Source organism: Physeter macrocephalus, chromosome 4 (genome assembly GCF_002837175.3).
Source record: "Physeter macrocephalus isolate SW-GA chromosome 4, ASM283717v5, whole genome shotgun sequence".
NCBI lineage: Eukaryota > Metazoa > Chordata > Mammalia > Artiodactyla > Physeteridae > Physeter > Physeter macrocephalus.
Window position 1 is genome coordinate 3,325,758 of NC_041217.1, and position 20,592 is coordinate 3,346,349.

Genomic DNA, 20,592 nt, shown 5'->3' on the forward strand with positions numbered 1-20,592 from the left:
AATAAACTGATGCAAATTCAATAAAAGTTTTGTTTATTACCTTTTCTTGAATTTTTTCTAGATCCCAAACAATTATTAGACTATAGATCTTTAAAAAAATAAAACCTATAGAGTTGTTCTACAAATGTTAATTGCATAAGCCTATATTTCAATATCTGCTTACATAATTCATATATGAACATGTGAACACTTACATACAAGAAAAGATAATGATTGAATTTCATTGTTGTTTTTATCAATTCCTGGTAAAAGCAGTATAAACATTTGAGAAATTCAAAGTAAATGCACTTCAGTGAAAGGCAAGGACAAATTTTACCATGAAAAATATTCATATGCAATATTATATATCTCATATCAATGTCTTATTCCAGAAAAATATCTACATTGGGCTTTGTATGTAAATATTTAGAACAAATACATTTGCATGACTCCATTTTTGTCCTAAGGATTGAATACAAATTGCATTTGTTTAAAGATGTTTATTTAAGTTCAATTATAACAAACATATAATTTTGGGTCAAAAGTATCAAGCAATGAATTTCACATATACAGAGAATAATCCATGTTCCAAAATCGTAAACACCATATGAAGATAACAAGATAGGCTTTCTTGAAATTTTAAATTAGATTAAATAAGCTTGAAATATTGTACTAAATGCTAACATATGGAATATAAGATTTCCAAATGTTAATTTAGTTAACTTTCTTATAGTAACTATACACACCTACTATTTTATGTCTATTTCTAGAAATAACATAGTAAACTATAAGATATATTTCAGTAGAACAAGGAGGCCATCTTGAGGTCACTCTAGAAATGTACATGTTATTCTTACACAGAGCCAACACACAATTTATGATTTAAAAAAATACAACCTTTGAGCAAAGTTAATATTTTCTGTATAAAATGTTATGTTTCTTAAAAAAAAAAAAACCAAAAAGGCAAAGTTTCTCAAGAGTATTTTGATTTACTTGAAAGCATCCTCTCTCTCTCTCTCTCTCTTTCTCTGCCTCTTTGTTTCTGTCTGTCTGTCTGCCTCTCTCTCTCACACACACACACACACACACACATGCACACGCACACACACACAAAGACTACAAAGAAGTTGTTTTTCGCTGAATGATGGATAAAATTTAAAATGAGTATAAGACTGTACAAAATGTTTCAGCAAAACTGTCTTAAATATTTTTCTACAGTTGTAAAATAGAAACTTCCCACAAATATTGGTCCATGCACTTCATTAATCCATTGTATATCTATTTTGCCTTTCTAGTTCTAGAAAAATAGAAATAACATTTAATGTGAGGTTTTGAGTTGCCCCGTGTTTGCCTTTTCCCATGCATTTTGAGTTAAAACTGGACTCGCTGGACCATTGGCGGAATGTTCTGGTCCCTCAGGGCCACTTGCGGGTTTGGAACTTTCAGCCTCTTTATTTCCTTCAGGGGTCTTATCCAGGGCACCAGGTGGACTCACACAGTTAGCATCCTGCTTTGCTTTGTCCACTTCATTATCAAATTCAATTTTATCTTCTTGTTGGTTCTTTTTCTTCACCTTCCCATTCTGGGCAGGGCAGGTGCTAGCAATGACATCATACAGGAATTGGTATTGCTCCTAATAAAGGGAAGAAGGAAGGAATTACATAAAAGAGGTTTATGTCATTATTTTTACATCAGATGAAAATTAGCAAGACTTAATGGTTTACTTGGGGAAGACCTGGGTATCAGAAAACAATTCTCATGTGTTTTCATAAAAAGAACATTTTAAATGGTTCACCCTCCTTACAGTTCTAAAGGACTGACTGCAGGGCAATCTACAGAATTTAACTTGTAGCCGCACCAAACTGGTGTTCGGCCCCCTCGCAGGCCGTGTGGGGTGTCTCATTCCTAAGCTTTTGCAAAGGAAGCCATTTTTGGTGCCCACCCTCTTATTTCATGCCTACATATCATTTAGCATCAGATCAGGAGTCACCTGCTTCAGGAAGCCAATCTGATTCCCTTGGGTTAAATTCAGTGACCTCATTCATATTCTTCTAATAATTTCTCTGTCATTTCACTCACTACATTGTTTAATAAATGTCTGCCTTTTCCTCACACTAAACAATGAGTCTCTTAATGACAAAACACATAGCAGGCACTCAATATACTTTTAAAGTCAATACATGCAAGCTCAAGGTCATACATAAGTGAAAGCTGCCTATATTTGAGTGAGTAGTTAAGTTTACTTTGTTACTAATTCCCAGACCATCATCTGTGGTCACTACCACTTACAGGGGACACAGCTTAGATTGATTACAGTGCTCACTCATTATCTTCTCTGTATCCACACCTCTTTGCAAGGTGACTTTGCAGGCCCTTTGGACACAGGTTGAGTCTATGACCCCATGCCCTACACCTGAGCTGGCCTTGTGACTTGTTCAGATAATAAAATGCAGAGGAAGGCATGTTCCAGTCCCAAGCCTGGGCTCCAAGGGGTCTCACTCTGGCCCTGTGAGCCCTGCTGCCTTTTTGGGAATGTGTCAGGCTAGGCTTCTGGATGAGGAGAGACATGGGATCCACTCACCGCTATCGCCACAGCTAAATGCCAGCCAACTGCCAGCCTAGTGGCAGTCAAGGTCCTTTTGGACAAGCCAAATCCCAGTGGACACATCAGCATCAGCACACATGTCAGTGAGCCTGGTCCAGGTTGGCTAAGCCTAATGTGATCAGCAGAACTATTCAGCTGATCAAACATACTATTGAATTATAATAAACGTTATTTTCTTCAGTCTCTAAATTTTGGGGTGGTTTGCTACACAGCAACACAAAGTGATACAGGATTAAAGGTGGGGGAACTGAGGGAATCCCTGAGCTTTTAAAACAATGTTCTCCAAGAACCACCACCGCAAAGTGTTGGCAAACTCCAATTAGGTCTCTTATTTATACTAATAACAATTCAATGTGAATTATCATGTAAAATGGAATTTAAAAGAGAAGACTAGAAAAGTAAATAGGAAAGAAATAATGGAAAGGAGAGGATCAGAATGGGGGAGGGGAGGGAAGGAGAGAGAAGAAATCGTCAAAATAAAAATGCAAAACATGTTAAAAGCAATGATGAGGTATACTTACAAACGTGGGAACCATTCCCGGCCTAGCTTTGCGTAGAGATTTTACTGCTTGAAAAACATCTATCACTTCTTCTGTTTCTGCACTTTCCAAGAGATTTAACAAAGCACAAAATATTCCTGTTTGCTGAGATCCATCTCTAAAAAAGAAAGAATAGATTTTTAAAAATTCTACATTATAGGGAGAAAGTGACATTGGAATAAAAATTGAAAGAGAGAGACCAGAATACATGCTTCACTTCATGTTTACTGTAATTATTTTATTCCAATCTCTTAAGAGCAAAGCATTTCTGCTAAGTGCATGTTTTATGCAAACTTTTTCAATTTGGGAATATAATAGTCCTTTAGTTTAAAAAATATTTGTCGTAAGCTTTAAAAATATACTTTCTTCTATTAGTACTTTACCAATTATAATGCACTTTAATTTACACCTGAAGTTGTTAAGACAAATATCATAATATCTCCCAGATAGATGAGGATACTGAGATTTAGGGAAGTTAAAGGCATGGCTAGAAACTGATGAAACCAGAAATACTGGACCTGATATTTTGTAAATTACTAAACCACATACTTTTTCTCCTCTCTTCTGCCTCTTCAGTGCTTTTTACAAATGGTAACACTCTGCACCAATAGAAAAATGATACCTAGTGAAGTTATTAATTAAAAAAGAGGGCAACCAAATTACTTACCAAACTGTGAGAGGTATGTTAGACTATAATAAAAATTCAATTTAAAGAATATGTTAATAGCAGAACTTTATTTATTGTACATAACAAGGAACATATAGTAAGTATTCAGCCACTCCCTAAGAAACACACAGTTTTAAAGCCTAAACTTCCCTTCTTATTTTTTCTTTCCATGTAAGTTTTACCTTTGAAAACTCAAATAAATGCCAAAAAGTAATATCTGTCTAAGGTCCTGATTATAGAGTATACAATTCTAATAATAATAATAAGGAAGGTTTCTCAAAAATTCTAAAAGCCCTTGGCTAGATTTACATTTCTCATTTTACTTTACTATTTTTTCATTTCTAATTTACTTTACCAATTTTTATGCAAACATTTTATATCACACACCCTTCTTTCAACATCTCATTTAAGGTGGATATCTATCACAGACGAAAGTAAGGGTCTGCATAACAGAAGTTAATCAAATCAAGTATTATTATGTATATTATTAAAATCTTTGCCTTTGGGGTCCGTTTAGAGAGTCAGGTGATGGGTTTCAAATCGAAGCTGCTAAACATTGAGATTTCAGTTTAATAAATAGCTTAAGATATGTTTATTGGAGGCAAAGCATTCAGTCTTCTGGATTTTACTGACGCCTAATAGCGTGGCTCGATGCACTTAGGCAGAAATAAAATGCGACATCCATCCATCTGTCTGTCCTTGCATCCTTCCATTCATGCATTCATTCAGGACATGTGACATTCCAGGTTCACAGCCTAACAACATTGCACTAAAATATAATGATTTCTACTGTATTTCTATAATAGTTATGCTGTGGGAGCACATGGGAGAGAGTGACCAACTCCCTAAGAGGCTTCCACTGCTGTCATGCATTTTTATTTGTTAGGAGAAATAGAATTTAACAGAAGGTGCAAACCAAGAGGTCAAGAAGGATGCTGATTTTTAGAGCACATGCCATCAAATCCCACCCACCTGCAGTGAATGAGGAGAGGCACATTCTTGTGAAACTTATTCCCTTCGGTGGAATTCTTCTTGGGAAGTTTCTGTTTGAGATTCTGAATCATTAAGATTAATTCTTTGGGCTCCACGGGCAGTTCTTCCCCATTCCAGTTATTAAATTGGTACTGGTACACAGTTCGTGGATCTTTCCTCTAAAACCAGAAGGGAAGCGAACATGAACTCGAGTGAAGCTCAGCCCATCTGATAAGTTGATAGTCATGTTTTCCTCACAGTTACTTTCATTTAAATCATTTAAAATTTTTATTCTGAGAACATTATAGAGAGAGTTGCTTTGTGTGCATAGAATGGTTTATATTAGTTTTTCAACCAGATCAGTTACCCCAAAGATACATACTCCTGAAATTGTTTGTATACCTTAGAATGTCTCAGTTCAAATGCACGGATGGTATAGGCTGCAGATTTATTGGTGTCCTTCATATGAACTTCTACATCTCCGTATGTTTGCTTTCCTTCCTCCCAGTACTGAGAACAGGCTTCCTAGAGAAGAAAGAACATGACTCAACATCATCTGCCCAAGGGCTCTGTTTGTTTTTCAGTGCACTCAAAGTACCTCTCTCTGTCTTTGCTCTATCCCTGTCCTCTTTCTCTTTTCTTCCCTCTGTTCTATTAAATTTGAAATTACAACTTGTGCTCTAAAATTGAATCTTAATCATAAAGATCTAAAATCTATTTGAAGTATGTTGGACATCCATTCAACAAATACATGGTGTTGCCTTGTGCAAATCAAGGGAACCTAGGGATAGCTGAGGTGGCCAGGACACCACAGGAACAGCCCTGCCATCCCTGGTGTAGATCTCAGATTGGTTTTCCCCTTCCTTCCATGCCCTCACCATCACCTTTTGAAAATGGATGGATTGACCTGATGTTGGTCATGACCCCTGCAATCACTTAAGTCTCTCTGTTCCTCCAGGGGTCCTTGGGGAAGGAGGTTACACCTCTTGGAGCTTTGTCTCTATCTTGTCTATATTAGTTGATTGAATATCCAAGGAAAGGGTCAGATTGAAGAACAGGTGGATCACAAAGGTATTTCCTCCTTCCTCAAATGGTTTTCCACCAACTACAGTCCCACAGTTGCTGACCATGATAAGCACTCCCGTCCCATTTCCTGACTTTCCCAATTTAGATGAAGGAAAAGATTGCTAGAATTCCACGTTGAAAATCTGAACATAGATTTCTTTTTTCAAAAAGAAAAAAAAGAAAGATTTTTTAAAAATCTATTTTCTATGTACCAGGGTACATAGGGAAAAGAGAGAGAGAAAAAGAAGGCATATAGTATAATGCATACTTATGAGACTATTTATTAAATAAGTTTTAACATGTGTCAGATAATGTGTTAGGTGCGAAAACTAAGACATACTGCCAGGTAAATTTTGATAACTTGAGGTATTAGGAAAGGCTCAAATACATGTAACAGGCATTAGGCAGAAGATCCACTTAGATCTCAGGTTCACCTCCAACTGTATAATTTTATGACAGTAAATATTACATGGATATAAAGAAGACAGGATTTAGATAAATTTTCTGGAGTTTTATCGTTCTAGAAGAACGGGATCAAAATGGGAAGAGAGGGCACATTTAGATACATGGAATGTCAGAAAACCAAGTCAATGATGAGAACACAAATGATGTATTAAGATTCAGTCAGCAAATCTACTTGTCCAGGGTGGAAAGTATGGAAAACATAAAAATATGAGGAAAATGGAAAGATACATAGGGCCCGATTATTGGGGGTCATAAATATCAGACTGAGGAGTTTGGTTTCTCTCCTGAAAAAAAAAAAAAAAAAAGGAAAATGTGACTGTTTGTTGTTTTTAGCAGAGCGTGGCACTGGGACTGCTGTGCATTTTATGACCCGTGAGCAGTAAGCAGGGCTGGTGAGGGACAAACAGGAGAGACGGTCAGAACCCGGATGCAAAACTTTGGAGGGCAGCGCTCGGATGGAAGACGGGGAGAATGAGCAAATGGAATTGTGTGACAGAGGCGTCAAGAGGACTCAGGTGTAGCGATCCAGTAAGTAATCCAAGAATGAAGAATCAGATTTTAGGGCAGAAAGACTTAAAAGGTTCTTAAAAGTACAAACCTGGTCTCCATTCTTTAGCTCTGTCAGCATAACAATCACCTTGACTTTTCTTTGGAATATCATTTGCCAAAAGTCACCAATGGTCTCTTTCAGTGGTCCCTGAGCTGCAATCATCACTTCAGGTTTCCAATAACTCTTTAAAAAAAATAAAGGTGAGACTTAGTTACTAGTGCTGGAGAGCGAGCAGTGGATGCTTAAAATAACCGTTTGAAAGTACAGTCACTTAATTTGATATCAATGCTGTTACCTAATATTAAGATGCTTAGGTGCAATCCTGTGATAAACCATAGTGGAAAAGCATATAAAAAAAGATTATATATATATATATATATATATATATATATGAATCACTTTGCTGTACAGCAGAAATTAACATGACATGGTAAAGCAACTATACTTTAATTTTTTTTTTTTTTTTTTTAGCCGCTCCGCGGCATGTGGGATCTTCCCGGACCGGGACACGAACCCGTGTCCCCTGCATCGGCAGGTGGACTCTCAACCACTGCGTCACCAGGGAAGCCCTACTTTAATTTTTAAAGAGTGAAAAAAAAAAGATTCTTAGGTCCAAAAAACAATGTGATATGTATATATAAGATATTTACTTAGTTAATGATAATACCTGGCTAATAGTGTGAAATCAAGTTTAGAAGATATTATTTTAGAAAACTAACAATTTTTTCCTTCCAAAAATACCATTTTTTTCCACTGGAAAGCTTAATGTGATGGTAAAAAGAAAAAAAAGCCTAAGCATTTCAAATTATCTTCATCATGTCTCTAATTTATGTTTATATATTCTTCTGCTATCTTATAATTAATATTCTATGAATACATATCAATATTTTAAGGTAACTGGGAAAAGAAATAAATCCAACTTAGTGTACATGCAAAAAGTATTTACCGAATTACTAAAAGTTCCTTGTTTGAATTCTCAGTGTATCAAAAAAATGGCATGTGACACAGACTCATTTAAATATTCAGAAAATCGGAATGAAAAGTCTTTAACTATACAAATATGCAAACTTGGGTTTGCTTACAATTTGGGTATATGAGTAACTATAAACACTTTCAAATACTTGCTTTTGCTGAAATGTCATTATTTTTCACATTATATTATAGTCATATTTGTCATAAACTGTAACTAATAGCATTGTTGTGTTTTGTATCGACGCATTAGGTTTTAACACCTGAGCGTCGCAATAAGTGAAGATATAACATTAAAAGTGGAAACTCTCATGTCAATCAATACATAGTTATGGTCAAGCTCATCATTCTTTAACAGAATCACTTAATGCATGGCCATAATAACATACATATATTTGTTAGAGTCGGACCTTGGGTTTTGGAAGCATAAGGACCTACCATTACAAAGGAGGCATTGATGTACTTGCTCGTCCCCTCAGAGTCACTGTCTTCGTCAGAGGACTCATCTGAGACGTGCTCACTGTCCTTGCTCATCTCCAGTTCATGTTGAAGTGTTACTCTGTTAAAGTCATCTACGCAAAACAAAGTAGCAGTCAGTCTTCCTTTAAAGGCCTAATCTCTGCTTGATCGTCATGTGGGAACTAGAAAGTCACTTAGAAGTGACAGATTACATGATGTACATGTATTGATCTACAAGGAATGAGATCCTGCTCCATTTTTATCGATTAACAAATTATTTTTTAAAGCCTAATAGAAAGAGGATCCCAAGAAAGTTCCAGGAAAAAATATAGACCATAACTCTATGTCATAATGTTCCATACGATTATGCAATCTTTGATATATATACTTTAGTTTTCCATGGAATATCATCATTCTGATGGATAAAAGTTTTAAAAATACATATATGTTAATAAAATACATAGCTTAAGTAAAAACCTAATTTCTCAATTCTATTAACATTCAATTAACAATCTTAATTAAATGGGTATCTCAGATAATTATTTCAACAAGAAAAGTATTTAGTCCGTAATTTCTCATTGTTTCTCAATTTCTTTCATTTATAATAACCTGATCAAATGATCTGATTAGCTACATCACCATCAATTCCATATTTTAAACTATATTCATAAGGACCTCTTCAGTAATTAACTAGGTCAGCCATGCATTGATCCGATTTATTTGGTTGTCCAGCTTATTACCTTGGGTTATATTTTCTCCGTGCTAGGTTTAGTGTAGGCAACTGAATGAAATTATAGTTGTACCACGTGTGGTCCTATCAATATACTTAAGTAGCAAAATTCAAGTCTTGAAAATGATGCTTATTTTGATCTTTTAAATTTGATGATTTAAAGTATATTTCCCGTCTACTTTTAACCTCCTTGGTGTAAGGAAGGGATAAACAGAAAACATAAAGGGAACAAAAGGATGTAATTTTGCTATCTGGCAATTACCCTGTAGTAAATAACTGCGATAAACTGAAGATGAGAGAAAACTGGTAAAGAGGAATTGGCTTTTTCCCCCCCAACTTCAGAGGTTACGTCTTTCTGAAAACCCATTTCTGAACTAATTGGTACAAAGAAAACATGGAATATTGTCTGTCCTCCAAAGTCCATTGTAAATGTTTGGGGTTCAATGTATTTGCTACAACTAAAATTCAAATAGCCTATAACTATTCTCTACTGTCAAGCAAATGTTGAAAACTTGCTTCCAAAGGGTTTGTGTGTGTGTGTCTCACATTAAACAAATTCAAAAGAGAGCTTCACTTTATCTGATACAAAAAATAAAATAAGCTGCATACATGGAATGACGTTAGAATTCCTGTTTTTACTCTTATTTTCTTCTTGATTCCCAATGTGCTGTGTCCTCCAGCTCCTATATGAAGGAAGTCTCTGAGGGAAAAAAAAAAAGAAAGGAAAACTCCTTTAAAAATGTATGTATTGGCTTAGTTTATTATTGTAGCGTAAGATGCTCCCTAAAGAAAAGAATTTCACCAGGTTTTGTGAAATTTGCATACGTTCCCTAGGGGCACAATTTTTAAGTTTGCCTCTGAATTTTTCTTTCTAATTGCTCAGGTATTAAGTACTTTGACATGGCGAATTTGAACATATACTCTTATATAACAGAATATGTTTCCCGGTTAAGAGGTGCTGTATAGCAAAATAGTATGGTTTATTCTTGTATAAGTTGAAAGCACCGCATAGATGTTGATTATCCCCCATACTGCAAAAGCAATGGTAAATTATTTTAAGTGATCCAAAGTAAATTCTCCAGATGAAGCATTTGCCAAAGACTAGGCTCACGCTTCACATAATCAATACCTCATTTCTTTAAGCCCTCCAGACTCTTTCCCTCTCCCTCGCGGTAGCTAATCAGTCGGCAAGACCTATCATTTCTCCGGGTGGAGCTCTCAAATCTTGCTTTTCTCTTTTCCTACTTAGTCCAATCTGCTTTCATTTCTCACTTGAAAACATCAGCAGTTTTTTCACTGGCCTCTTTATCTTCAATCTCACTTTCTCTAATCCTTCTAAAACACAAAACAGAGCAGGTCCCCCCTCAGGTTTTTGGCAGCTTCCCATCTTTGTTAGGAAGGATCCAGCATCCGTACAGCACAGAAAGCACAGAAAGCCTGTCGGGAGATGCCCTTGACTGTCTCTGCAGCCTCACCTCCTGCTGGAACCCTCTGCACTGCAGCCAAACCTACTTCCCCTAGCCTTGGAAGGGGCTAAGCTGTCCTTTAACTCTTAGCAGATTCTCAGGTGTGTTTTCTGCCTGGACTATCCTTGTCCCTTTTTCTCACTCTGCTAACCTCTACTCGCCCTTTAGATAGCTGTTTACAGGTCAGTCTCTGCTGGAAGATCTTCCTGCCTGCAGCCTTTTCTTCCCAATAAATAACTTAAATAAATATTTGTCAAGTGGATGAATAACCTAAAGTGAGAGAGTTCATCATACAAAGTTCAGGAAGATTATACACACACATTATACACATATATGTGTGTGTATATATAGGTATGTGTGAATATGTATTATATATAAATGTTTCGAAAACTATGGTGCCTTCTTTCGAACTAAATGTGGGACCTTGTTTCAAATCACACCCCAGCCTCTTCATTTCTTAGCCTCTTCACCTCCTATAATATTCCTCCTCTCTTCAGCCATCCACATTCCCCACTCCACTTTTGTAGGTAGGTTTCTTTCCAAAGATTGCATCACTTTAAAAATTATGACTTTATCCTTCCTATGGAAAATTTTCCTATGGAAAATTACCTCTATTCTTCCTAGTCATTTATTCTAGTACCTCCAATCCAGCAATCTGCAATCCTATCAAAACCTTTATCATATTGCTTTTACTCCTTTCTCTTTTCCCCTCATGTCTTTCTGTGGCCAATACGCTCTTTATCGTCCACACTATATCATTCATTTGCAAACATCCTTAGTGCCTTTGCCTCCTAACTTTCAATTATTCACTTTTAAAAATTCTAGATGGGTTTAACCCAACTAACTATACACAGCTCTAACCCCAATGTTACTGTAGGAAACAAAAACAAAACAAAAAACTGACTGGCTCTCTTTAATATCATGACCATAAATTTCAAATCATCCAACAGTAATTCTGGCACCCCTACCACCTTTGCCTGGGAGATTGCTCTCCTACTTTGATAGAACTATTTCATATGCTTTTCTCTTTCTCAAGCACAAGCCCTTCTTTGCCCTACTCACTTCTGTCCTCCTAAACTCCCAACCAATGATCTTACTTCGTATTCTCTTGAGAAAAATAAGGCAATTAGACAAGAACTGCCTCAACTTCCTGTCACTAATCTACCAACCAACCTCCATCTCTACCCTCATTTTCTGTCTCCCTTTCTGCTTAGATGGAATAATTTCGCTGTTTCTATGAGAGCTGTGGTCACTACCTGTCTGGATCACACTCACTCCCCATGTCCACGTACAAATCACTTTGATTCTTGTACCTAGAATTGTACTCAGTACAGAGCACAGACTCAATCATATTTGTCCAGCCAGAGATTTTACCCTTTTTTTAAGTGACCTTACATATGAATGCTTAAATTAAATGTATAAGTGTTTTAAACAGTGTCTGTCTATATGCAGTATAGTGGGGTTAGTGTATTAAAGGCGGTCAATGTATCAGCTAAAGGAGCAAGAATAAGAAAACACCCCTCTATCGAAGACCATGCCGGTAGCCTACTAGCTTTTCCATCACGGTGATTATCTCAAGCTCCACTCCCACCCCAGCCCCACTCTGATCCAAAACATTAAACGATTCTGCATCTGATTAAAAGCACGTTCCTGGTCTTGTTGTGAAACTCTCTGAATTGACCAGTTTGGTAGTTTATGGAAACGTTCAATAAACTGAAAATCATAAGTGAAAGAGCAAAGTTACACAACACTTTTTTGACAACAGAGCAATTTGGAGATAGCTATGCCAACTCTCTGAAATCACAGTGAGCTACGTCCTAGGTTAGTTTTCAGAGCAACTGCCTGATAAATAGGTTAGGACACCCATATTTATACTTTAGTTTCTGTCTACCAGCTCCAGCCAGTTCATGTTCCTAAGTAGTCAGAAACTCCTCTAACGATTTCCTTTACAAAGCAAAACCAGCTGTAGTTTTTAAAGGTGAGATGCTACATTGCCTTTGGCGGGCCAATTTTTTGGCCATGTACTATTATTTTGACACTTAATTTTATACCAGCTTAATGAAGAATGGTTAAAATGTTGGCTGTAGAATCAGATTTCTTGGTTTAAACAAGTTTCCTACGGAATAGCTGTGTGCTTTCAGGCATTTCTCTTAAACTCTGCGTGTCTTAGTTCTCTCATCTGTGCTCCATTTCATGGCAAAGCCCAAATACAAGAACTGTGCCAAGTGCATAGGACAGCACTGGAAAAGAGACAGAGGTTCAAGTTATCTGTAATGGTGGTCTTGTTATCACTATTGTTACCTGGAATTCAGCCTCCAGTGGGGAAGGCTCACTGGGTGGATCTCTTTTCTTCATGTTAGACAGATATGCGTGTAACTCAGACAAGCTCACTTCTGTTTCCCCAAACTGATTGTATTCCACCAAGGCCTGATGGATCAGGATGTACTGTGCCTACAAATTCAAGGAAGAATATAGATAATCAATTGATAACTTAAAGTCCTATGAATCACATTTAAATAAATTCTACATTCCCATAATTTTGCTCATATGGAGACAATGTATGGAGAAGAAAACTGATATCTGTAACATTTAAATAAGCTGGAAGTTAGCTCTCATGGTTCTCTGGGATATAAGCAAATTCCATCGCAGATTTTTTTTCCAGAAAAAAAAAAATAGCTTGGTAAATAGATGAGGCATCTACAAGGTAGGGCATAACTTATATCTCATTCCTAACAGTTAAAACACATTATCTGTTACTTCCTTCGGTGACTAGTATTGAGTCAGTAAGTTAAATTACTAATGTATAAGACTATAATAAGTTTCACACTATATCTGAGAAAGAAAAAAGCAGGTCGATATTCCATAGAACACATTTTTTAAAAGAGTTTCCTAGAACCTTTTAATAGAGAAAATTATTCTCAAAAGCACCATAGGCCAAACCCATATTTAACAACTCCTAACCTTTTATCATATTTGAATCCACCATTTTTAAATAAATGACATATTTCTGATAAAATTCAAGCCTCTTTAACACCACCTCTAGTCCCCCGAGTTTGGCTGTAGTATCCTTCGACTCTATTGTGTTTTTCCACAGGAAATAATTTCTTTTTTTTCTCGTGTATGATCTGTTTTTATACTTCTACACTAATATCTATGTATTTATAACATTGTACATCTTTGTGTCCTTTCTTAACAATGACATAAATTGAATTGCATACATTTCATCTGGTGACTATATTCACTCATTGTTTTCATCTGAGCATCTACCTACACAGAGAGCTACAGACCCAGATTATTCCTGTCAATCACAGCAGAGCATGTGTTTACAAAGGGTCCATATGTCCACAGTCTGTTTGCTCATTCCCATATTGATGTATATTTAAGGTTTTCCATTCTTTTGTTATTCTAACAATGCTGAACACAATGAACATTCTTGAACATGTTTCTAGCTGCACACATTTGCAAATGCTTCTCTCAGTTATATACATACATGTAGAATTGCTGGGTCAAATGCAGACAATTTGATAATAACCATCACATACAATTACTGACTACATGCATCTTCCAGGGACTTGTCTAAGTGCTTACTTGGCTTACCCTTTGTGTCTTAGCTCTGTAAGGTAAATACTATCATTATCTCCATTTTACATATGACTTAACTGACACAGGGACATTAAACACTGGAAAAATGGTGCACAGTATTAAGAATAACAAACAAGATTTGAAACTACATCTAGCTCCCAAAACCAGGCTCTTAACCACTGTACCGTCCTATTCTTGTCTACCCGGTTTTAATTTTATGAGATGTTGCCAAACTGGGTTTTGGCATTTTACAGTTTTTCCCAATCTGATATGTGTAAGTGCTATTTCATTATTTTTTTAAATACATTTTACAGTCATCTTCCTTCCACAGTACTCTCAGCCACTAATGCAAAATGCTTCTAACTGCAATTGGTGCTTTAGTTTTCAGGAAATTAAAAGAAAACAATTTTCACCCACTGTTCGAGGTTGAGAAGAATTTGGATTTCCTTTAAGATCACTACTCCCACCACAAAAGGATTTAAGCCAAAAGGCAAAAGTGAGGATAGTGACTGTAGCCTGGAACATACCTCCACCTGAACCATCAGGCACCTCTGTCTCCTTAGCTTGACGACATAGCCATAGACATCCACCTTGCCCTCTGCCTCCAGGCCTTCTAACATGGCGTCAATTCCAATATAGGTGCCTGTGCGTCCAACACCGGCACTGACAAAACAAATGAAAATGTTGAAGGTATGATCGATCATGGCAGGAAGAAGAATGGAAAAGCCAGCAAGGGTGAAGCAGGGAAAACAATGTCAGTTTCTCCTCATAGATTGTTTCTCAAAGTAGCAATTGCCAAAGGGGAGCGTGGCCCTAACACCCCAAGGAGTGAAAATTTGAACAGCCCTGGTGCTTTTGGTGGAGGTCTTTATTTACCTGCAGTGCACCACGACGGGGCCACTGAAGAAGTTGCTGAAAGCGTTCACTCTCCTGCGCAGCTTGAGGAGCAGGTGAGGGTCTTCGGGGACCCCATGGTCTGGCCAGCTGGTGAACTGAATGTGGGTCACTGCTCTCCCAGTTGCTTTTTCTTTTCTCTAGCCAGGGGATAATATTTTTTTTAGATGATTTTTTTCTCAAAGCAAACTATGGGACATAAGTAAGTGGAAGGGAGGAACAGTACAAAAAACTCCTCGTGCAAGTTCTTTTTCATTCGTGATTACATTTTCCTTTCCAATGAATAACTAGGAATTGAGACATCACGCAGGACTGGCATGCACCAACCAGTAAGCAATTACTTACCAGGAAGGTAAGTAACATATGGGTAAGTGTAGCTGAAACCACTAGGAACTTTCATGCTGCCAAGCCAAAAACAAACAAACAAACAAAATAAAAACACAGAAAACAAGGGGATTGGTGGGTGGGTGTGAAAAGATACAAAGTAAAAGCCATTCTCACAGCTGTTTGAAATACTTCCGCTTGGTAGGAAGACAAACAGGACTATTGTCATATGAAGAAAGTCTGATTAATTATTTGATTAATGCTATATTTCTCATATTAGAAGTGTCAGCTAGACTGTAGAGAGAGAACTGAGGAAAGTCGGCTCCAGATTACAGCTCATGTTTCTCCCAGTTTCAAGGTAAGCACTAGAAGATGCATAAGTCATAATTCTCTGACCAAGTATGAAGAAGAACTACCTACATTTAGATAATAGAAGAAACAAGCAAACAAACTGGGTTGGTTTTAATTTTCAGATACGAAATAACTGAGTTAATGAAGAATTGTAATGTCAGACTAATCAGCGTAACCAGAATGGTATTGGCCTCTACATTCCTGGCTTTAGTGCATCACGTCTTTGGCTATGAACCGCTGGTGGGATTGTTCCACAGCCTTCCAAGGGCCTAGTTGTTAGTGATGCCACGGGGCCTTAGAAGGCCTTGGGAGAAAGAGGCAACTGGTATTTTTTTCTTTCACAAAATGTATCTGGATCATATGGAAATACAATTTAGATTACTGAGAAAACATCCAATAAATGGAATTCAGAGAAAATTTCACCCTTATCTATAAAGACTACCATTTTTTAACACCTTTATTAAGATATTTTCACATTTCTTTAAAGTGTAAATGTTTTCATTATATTCACAGAGTTGTAAATCATCACCACTGTCTAATTATAGGGCATTTTCATGACCCCTTAAAAGAAACCCATACAGATTAGCAGTCACCTCTATTCCTGCTCCACCCACCTCAGTCCCAAGCAATCACTAACCAACTTTCTGTCTCTATAAATTTGACTATTCTAGACTTTTCATATGAGCAGAATCATATAATATATGAGAAGACCACCATTTTAACTATTATTTAAGGCCACACCGACAATTTTCTTTTCGGAACTAAACATTTTATCTCACCTACAGGGTTAGAACTTTAGACTTCTTACAGTAGTCTCTGTTCCATTTGTATATATTTTCCATAATGATAATAAACCCATTGAGACAAGGGACCATTTTATCATTCATTCAACAATTCAGTCATTCATTTAGCACAATTGATGAGCTCTTTATACTTCAAGGGTCACAGCATTATAAACACTTTTGATGTGATGTGGACAAACACTATTTTCACTAGTGACTTAACTTGACCCTGTTGGCTTGTATTATTGTTCTAACCCAACTCTTCCTCCTGCAGTTCATTAAAAAAAAAATTTCCAGATATATTTCAATGTCTCACATTTAATATTCCATAATTATATTTTTAGACAAACAGTATGAAAATTAAAATTATGTCATAAAGCAAACTCACATTTGCAATGGTCAACTTCTGAATGATGTAATCCGGGCATCTTTTGTGCTCATTGATCTCTACAATCACATCTCCAAAAACCCGGCTGCCCTCTTCCATCAATGGCCAGTATAATGCACACTTGTTCTATATTTAAAAAAATCATTAATGATTCCAGTTTTTCATGTGAACGGATTTGTTTATTAAACATTCTTTGTAAAACAAAAGAAACAAAAATGTATTCCTTGAAAGTCTCAAGACAGTTTTATAGTCTCCTGTAAACTGTGATGCTTGGAAAGTATTCCATTTCCCATTAAGGGCTCTGAAGTATTTCCTTCATACGTCCCAGCAGAAGAAGGATGATCTTCCCAGGCTTAGCTGCATATTAAATGGGGATGTGCTTGGTGGTCAGCAGAAATGATGTGGCTGTGTGTGGTTAATCTCAGGGGGATGGGGGGGCTTTCACGCTTCCTAAAGTCACATTACATGAATTTTCATCTATCTGCCCAAGGTCTGTGTGGTTCAAGTATTAACAAGTACTTGTGAACTCAGCCTACAGAAGTGTACTGAACTTAAAATAATACTGCAACAAACTAGGAATCACATACGAGTCCAGCAATGAAGCAGAAACCTTTAAATTTTATACTTATATACAAGTATTTATCTATGTGCATATTTAATTTTTCTACACGTATGAAATTTTAAATCAAGTGTTATACTGATTCAAGCAGAGAATGGTCTGTTTTGTCATCAAGCACATACATATGTGACTTTTCAAAATGCAATTCAACACTGTCTTTTCCTAACACCCAGCCTCCACCCTGTGAGTCCTGGACCTTCACCGTATGAACCTTCTGGGTCCTTACCTTGTTCCCTTCTTCACATCGAGTGACCATGACAATAACTGTGGCTTTCTGTTCCCAGATCATCCTCCAGAAATCATCAACAGTTTCATCCCTGGGACCTAGGGGATAAACAGATAAAAACTGGTAAGAAATATCTTCTTAAAAGTGCTATAAAACAATTTTTCAAAAAGAATGTTGGACTCTCAGAGAAATTACCTTGTGCAGCAATGTATTTCCTGGGTTCTTTGAAACCCTGTTCAAAACACACACAGAGGTATATCATTTACTGAGTGCTCAGTTATATATTTACATGCAAAAGTGTTAGATAGGGAAGTTGCCTTAGATCTGCCATTTCTTGGTTGTGTATTTCCCTGGGCAGTTTCAAATTAAAAGGGGGGTTTTATGAACTCAATTGCAGTTAACGGTGTCATATACGTTAGTCAACATTTACAAACAATATTCATGACCTTCATGGGTCTTTGCTATATACCCTAAACAATTTTTTAAACCAGATAGGCTTTATCTTCACGTGGGAAGGTGCAGCAATTTATAAGCATAATACAGGCACTCCTATATTTTAGATCCTGCCAACCTTTACAGCACCATCTGCCAGAATTCAAACCTCCTTACCAGCCATAGAGATACTTTGGGGATTTTTACTCAATTTCTTTCAATAAATCATCCTGGGGTTAGCCCCATACGTCTACCTCTTAACGAGTGCTGGGATATACCACTGATTCCCTAGAATCCTTTTCTCCCACTCTAGATAAGAGATACAATAATTTTCATTTTATTACCTACAATGTCTGCTTTCTCCACTCTGGATACGAAGGCAAAGAAGGAATAGAGACAGGTGAGACACTGTGCTAGTTTCTTCCAAATTATCTCCTACTCCTCAAACTTACCTCAGTGATCAGAAAAGCCCTTCAGAGAGATAACCTTTGCCCTTAGATGAAATTCAGTCACGTGGGCCACAATAATTCATAATTAATTTTAGTAAGTTCTTGAAACTTCTATCTCATGATATAGTATTATTCATACATTCATTTATTCAACAAGTATTCATTGAGTGGCTACAGTCTGTCAAGTACCTATCGAAAATCTGGAGACATATTCTTTCCATGAGATCCCAGGTCTGCTGGAGAAAAGTAAGTATAACTCGATACTATAATTACCATATTTCTTTGAACAGAAAATATAAGGGTTTTTTTCCTAGAGACTATCTAAATCCTCATAAAATCTGCTCTCAATGACTTTACTTTGAAGAACAAGTTATTGTTTGGAAAAGACACTCTACACAAATAAAGTTGTTCAATGCTAATTGTGAAGGCCTGCAGTGGTCACCTACAGAATCAGTTAAAATAGAGGCCAAAATTATGACACAGTCTTAGTAATTATTTTTGGACTATGACCTCACATTTGAAAGTGTTAGTTGCCACTGTAAACAAGGCTTTTGAATATCATATGAACAAGAAATTGCATTGTGGATACCAAGAGCACATGTCAGGGCAAGAGGTATGTGTTGCTTGGGATAGAATTTACAGGGACAACATGAAACAAAAATATTAAAACTCTTTTTTTGTTTTTTTTTGTTTATTTGTTTTTATTTCTACTGCCTTGGGAGACTGACCTGAGAAAACATTGGTACGATTTATGTCAGAGAATGTTTTGCCTATGCTCCCTTAAAGGAGTTTTTGATGTCATGTCTTATGTTTAAGTCTTTAAGCCACTTTGAGTTTATTTTTGTGTATGGTGATAGGGTGTGTTCTTTTCTTTTTAATACAGCAGGTTATTATTAGTTATCTATTTTATACATATTAGTGTATATATGTCGATCCCAATCTCCCTACAAAAACTCTTATGCATCAAACAAAGTTGCTGGGAAGTAGGACATTGTACAGGATAGAGAGCTGTCTCGAGACAGAACGCTTGAGAAAAAACATCCTAGCTTTGCTTCTACTAGCAAAATTGGGAACACCTCAGAGTTGCTGTGAGAGTTCATTGAATCAACATATGTAAAGCACTTAAATTCATGACTGATAAATAGCAAATGTATAATAAATTGTATTATTATTATTATACAGTCATCATAATCATTAATGTCAAAAATTTTGCTCTGAAAAATCATCAGCTATCTCACAAAAGGACACAGAAGTTGCAGATGCTTGTTTCATGAACGATCCAAGTAAAAAAGTTTGTTTTCATTATTCTATAATTTTACATAAATTGTGTGTAGTGGACTGAATAATGTTCCCCAAAAAACTCATGTCCACTCAGAATCTCAGAATGTCACCTTATTTGGAAATAGGGTCTTTGTGGAAGATGAGGTCATAGTGGGTGAAGATGGGCTCTAAATCCAACAACTCGTGTCTTTTATAAGAGAAAGGACACACAGTGACACAGAGACACACAGGGAAGAAGGCCACGTGATGACAGAGGCACAGAACAGGGTGATACAGCTACCAGCCAAGAAACACCAAGGATGGCCAGGAACCACTATAAGCTGGAAGAGGCAAGGAAGGATCTTTCCCCAGACCCTTCAGAGGAAACATGGCTCTGCTCACACCTTAATTTCAGACCTCCAGCCTCCAGAACTGTGAGATAACACAGCTTTGTTGTTTTAAGTCACTCAGTTTGTGCTGTTTTGTTATGTCCACTCTGGGGAATTAATACACTGTCTAAAAAAATAAATGAATAGATAGATAGAATTTGAATATTTTACTTTCTTCACTGAAAGTTTGTGAAAGCTTATATAATCATGTAGATCAAAACAACCAAACCAAACCTCAATTTCAATTGTTTTTTCTTTGAGAAAAATTTGAAATTACCTTATAAACCAGCATGGATGATAGTATGAGACAGTTTGTCAACTGTTTGATTGTCAAAAACAATTTTCGATAGTCACTGTTTTGGCAGTCTGTGTGGAAATAAACACTCATACTTTGCTGGTGGAACATATATGGGTACAACCCCAGTGGAGG

At 36.6% G+C, this 20,592-nt stretch overlaps 1 protein-coding gene across 1 annotated transcript in view; it reads right to left on the bottom strand.

Moving 5' to 3' along the window:
- Positions 1 to 794: 794 nt before the first annotated feature.
- The window catches only part of PTPRC (protein tyrosine phosphatase receptor type C), a 119,392-nt gene continuing 99,594 nt past the window's right edge, over positions 795 to 20,592 (bottom strand). The window contains exons 20-32 of the mRNA XM_024130585.3: positions 17,828 to 17,864; positions 17,633 to 17,730; positions 16,788 to 16,913; positions 14,925 to 15,082; positions 14,576 to 14,711; positions 12,768 to 12,917; positions 9,610 to 9,700; positions 8,250 to 8,383; positions 6,891 to 7,025; positions 5,165 to 5,287; positions 4,763 to 4,941; positions 3,106 to 3,241; positions 795 to 1,612 (exon numbers count right to left, since the gene is read on the bottom strand). Coding sequence (XP_023986353.1) covers positions 1,298 to 1,612; positions 3,106 to 3,241; positions 4,763 to 4,941; positions 5,165 to 5,287; positions 6,891 to 7,025; positions 8,250 to 8,383; positions 9,610 to 9,700; positions 12,768 to 12,917; positions 14,576 to 14,711; positions 14,925 to 15,082; positions 16,788 to 16,913; positions 17,633 to 17,730; positions 17,828 to 17,864 — 1,818 coding nt within the window. The 3' untranslated portion in view covers positions 795 to 1,297. The remainder of the gene's footprint in view (positions 1,613 to 3,105; positions 3,242 to 4,762; positions 4,942 to 5,164; positions 5,288 to 6,890; positions 7,026 to 8,249; positions 8,384 to 9,609; positions 9,701 to 12,767; positions 12,918 to 14,575; positions 14,712 to 14,924; positions 15,083 to 16,787; positions 16,914 to 17,632; positions 17,731 to 17,827; positions 17,865 to 20,592) is intronic.